This window comes from Betta splendens, chromosome 13 (genome assembly GCF_900634795.4).
Source record: "Betta splendens chromosome 13, fBetSpl5.4, whole genome shotgun sequence".
NCBI classification, from domain to species: Eukaryota; Metazoa; Chordata; class Actinopteri; order Anabantiformes; family Osphronemidae; genus Betta; species Betta splendens.
This window is the reverse complement of record NC_040893.2, coordinates 4,085,985-4,090,379: the sequence shown is the minus strand read 5'-3', so window position 1 is coordinate 4,090,379 and position 4,395 is coordinate 4,085,985. Positions and strand designations below refer to the sequence as shown.

General features: G+C 36.7%; 1 protein-coding gene across 1 annotated transcript; it reads right to left on the bottom strand.

Annotated features, from left to right (window-relative positions):
• Nucleotides 1-504: 504 nt before the first annotated feature.
• LOC114868404 (uncharacterized) lies at nt 505-2,682 on the bottom strand. The gene is made up of 4 exons (XM_029171949.2): nt 2,047-2,682; nt 1,833-1,901; nt 1,189-1,335; nt 505-717 (listed from the first exon to the last, which is right to left on the bottom strand). Exons 1-4 carry the CDS (start codon nt 2,257-2,259, stop codon nt 505-507), a joined length of 642 nt encoding a protein of 213 aa, XP_029027782.1. The 5' UTR covers nt 2,260-2,682.
• Nucleotides 2,683-4,395: the final 1,713 nt, after the last annotated feature.

Below are 4,395 nucleotides of genomic sequence, written 5' to 3'. Positions count from 1 at the left end.
TTTTCCGCAGGTGGATATCTTAAGTTTACCTAATGCAACACACAATTGTTGTAGATAGCGTGCAGGTAAAAAAAACACAACGTATGCCGTGGTATCTTCATTTTAGACGTCAAAACGGGTTTCGTGGCTCGCAGGATTTGGTTTTCTATGTTCAATGGGTCCAAATGGCTCTTTAAGTACTTAAGGTTGCCGACCCCTGTTGTACACCAAATACATTCCATTAGGTGTGCCCTCAGTTAGTGAGACAGTCAAATAGGTGTGTCTGTGTACTTGCCAGTGTGTGATATTCAACATGTGACATTATTATTATTAGAATGGGAAAAAATTTATTAACAATATTAATTAAACAACAAAAACAATTTTAATTAACATTCATTACAAAGTATGGACTAGTAAATAAAGACATCTAACAAAGGGCTTTATAGTGAAATGAACAGAACACAGCACTGGAACAATCATAAATAAATTACAGTAGAACTATATAATAACCATTTCTGAATTATTTTAAACATGATGTAGGGAAACTATTTGTTTCCCTTCTTTGCACACGTGGACATGTACTGGTCCTTTGTCCAGTTGCGCATCAAATGGCCACCATTTTTCTGCCTCAATTTGGCAGACTTCATTATTGGCCATAAGGAGCTGGAGGATGCCTGGGGTGTTTGTCTCCATCACTCCTACCACTTCAGCCATTTCGTCTGTTGATGTTTTGATCTCCTGTGAACGGAAAAGTTAGATGTTACTATTCCATTTCATCATTTATTCCTCAGTAAGCAGTTGTGAAAATCTAACTCTTGCAGTACTGTTGCCAGGATTTATTGTGAACAGTGAACTGTATACGTGCAGCTCGCCTGTGCCTCTCTATGATTGCCATATTGTATGCACTGCAAGTCTCCTGAATCAAGTAGATGAAGCCAATTTTATGCTTCTATGTGATTCTATACAATTAAATAATTCAAGTTGATATGGAATAAAATCTTAGAGAAAATTAATGCCTCTATCTATGGGAAAGCATTTTGTTTAACTTCACATTAAATGTTTTGATAGAAGTGATATAGTCATGTATTTATCTGAGCACTTACTGATGTGAAATCTCTTGCATTAATTATTGAAATAGAACAAGTAACTACACTCTGATGTTTCAGCCATACACTATTAAAAAGTAAAAATATTGTCTGTTTTTCATACCTCAAACATTGTAAATGTCGTGGAATGTAGCTGGAGTCCATAGCTGCTTTTACGGGATTTTAGGTGAGAAACTTTAACGTGTGACCCAAGCCTCACGTCTTGTACAGCCGCCTCCCTCCACAGGCACAACACTACCTGCGTTGTGTTCTGTAAAACAGGAATCAATATGTGTTGTCAAGGTGTCAGATTTGTTTAATTAAGCAAGTATGGAATTACTATGTTTCTCGTAATTCATGTGATATTGTGTGTGTGATGTCAGGTTTGATCATGTGTAATCTATGCATGTGTATCTACAAGAAGATCCAGGGGTTATCAAAGGAATTAGTTACGTTAAGTCAAGTCAAGTGTGGTAGAAGAAGTTATCAGCATTACAATGCACACTGTGTTATTACTGTAAGCTTTAGGAAACAATGGGACTAACAGCTGAAAACAATTCAGTATGTTATTTTGTCTCTTCTATGTTTCGCAAGAATTTTCATAGGATAATGTGTTTTTTAGGTAAGTTGTACAGTACCACAAGCATCAAAATATTGTTAGTGTTTAAAATGTTAAAACAATTGTGAGAATTCCTTAACAATGTCATAAGGCAAGACAAAGCAAAAATAACAAAATATGACAATAATGGCAAGATTTGGGCAGTCTACCTCCTGAAGTGTAATGTTCTTCAGTGGCATGGCTTCCCTTCCTTTGCTCACCTTTTTTACAGCTGACACCTGAGGATTGAGGGAGTAGTTAGTCACATAATGTGTCATTATAGCACGTTTATGTTTACAGGAATACGTAAATCGTAGCTAAAATAATCAGGACTTTTTGTTTGTTGTGATACACTGAATGGTGGTACTGTATGAGTAAATGTACCTCAGTAACCTCTCCTTCAACTGTTATAAAGTTGACTGTGTCACCACAGACAGCTAGGGGGCTGATTGCTGAGTGTGGGTTTAGCAGGGCTTCTCCTTCTTGTATCAGAGCTTCAGTGATTGTCACTGGAGCTGCTCTGAAAAACTGTGTTGATTTTGTGATTGTGATATAGTAGGGTGGTGACTGTCCAGTTAATGTGTAATTTCTTATCATGTAGTTTTGGCCTAATTGAATTTTAGTTGTAATATCTTCATACAGCGTTATTTTTGTAACAGTTTTCCCATCAGTCACGGCCGCAATTTTGTTGTGTTTTGTCAAATTGGGTTTGGCACTATTATCGTTGAACTCTCAGGAGATGACTTTGTTTTGGTCCTGGATTGCCAACACCTGAACTTGGAGGGGTGGGGGGCGATAATACGGTGAGTCCGGCTTCGTTGTTCTAATGGTGTGTAAGTCCATTCTGTAACAACATATGGAGGAGAATGTTACAAAAAAGGCAACAGGGATCGTAAGATGCATAATATACATGAATTTGTAAATTAACGTTTTGTAGTATGGGTGTTACGTTTGTGGGGTTTCATGAATTATGGTACATAGAGATGACGTCGATGTGTCATATTTTAGCAACGTGGACGAAACTGCAGCAGAGCACAACGCTATGCGGGTTTACAAGAATGTTCATTTTAAGGGGTGTGTATGAATCTGAGTGTTAAAGTTAAAGAAATTGCTTTCGAAGCGTACATAATGAATGAGGCTTTAAACTGGTATAGTCAGGTGGATTCACGTTTTCCCCCTTTATATTTTGCCAAAATTGCGTTGTTGTACTGCCCGAGTGTTTTGTTAGCGTATGTCCCTGGACTGTTAAAACACATTTTGTAAACGGCTATAAGGCTTAATTACACTTTCTTGTTTTGTTTGTAAAGTCAAATTGTTGTTTTCCTGAGTTGCAAATGTGGAAAGGTTAGTCTCTGAAGCTAACTATTTAGTTAGCCCAATAAACAAGCTACAAGATACATACAAACTAGATACTATATACTATTTTTCACAGTGAGTCTTTCAAAAACTGTGTGTGCGTTAACCCTAAAGTTTTTTGCAAAAGAACAGTATTAAAATATCAGTTTAACTTACCTTGTGTCTTGCACAGTTATATTCAGAGATTAAGATGGCGATTGTGATAATAATAATGGTTCTCAGTAACAGGCGGGAAACAAGTGGAAGAATTATCCAATGGGAGGTATTGTTTAGACAATCATCAAAATGGCGTACTGTACCTAGCAAAAGTGATGATATTTTGAGAATATTTGAATGTGTCCATGGCCATAAAGACGCAACTAATGATATCCGTATTATAGTCACATACGTCATGTAAAGCAAATCTTATTCAAGGTAACTGACTGCACCTTACATTAGTCACAGTCGCAGTTTGTGACAGTAATATCTATGTTCCCCTTAATGACGCATTCACGTAATATGCTAGGCTAAAGAAAGCCAGAATGCTGTCAATACTGAGGTTCATGGCAGGTGAGGCACGGAGTCTTCCGGAGTCCAATATTACAATAATAACATAAAAGAGTGCTTTACCCTATATAGTTTGCAAAATGCCTACTACTACTATCCATGTTTCATATTATATTATCATTCCTCTCTCGCCCAAAGAAACATATTTGGTGTAAAACAGGGTTGGACGACCATAAGTACTCAAAGAGCCATTTGGATCCATTTCACACAGAAAACTAAATTCTGCGAGACTCAAAACCCTTTTGACATCCAAAATAAAGATAACACTGAATATATTGTTTTATTAACTGTTCGCTTCATATGTAAAACTATCATGTGTTGAACTTAGGAAAGTCGGGGCACTGCTACAGTGAAAACACGCTGCTGTCCACCTTGCCCCGTAATAAAAAGAACAGATGCTGATTTAAAAAATCTGAATGACAACGTTCATTCTTCAGTTGCATTACGGAATAAAAGTTTGGAAATTGAACATGTTTTATTTTAATATTTTAAAATCGCCACAACCTCCAACTTAGAATAACATTTAAAAGAAAAACGAACTAAGCTAGAAATAATAATAATAATAATAATAATAATACATTTTCTCATCATTGTTTTTCAAAAGACATAGGGAGCCGCAGCAAAGGGACGACAGAGCCGCATGCAAGTCTAGATTTTCGATCAGGGATCGGTAAACTGCGAATCATTCCTCCGGCCTGTGCATTATTTATTAAAAATTAGTTTTTGGATAACAGTGCGAGTAGAGACAAGCCATCATTCTGTAGATCAGTTATGTGTTTCAGTCAATACCTCCAAATAGCAGCTTCTTTGTTTTCTCGTTTTTACAGAAAC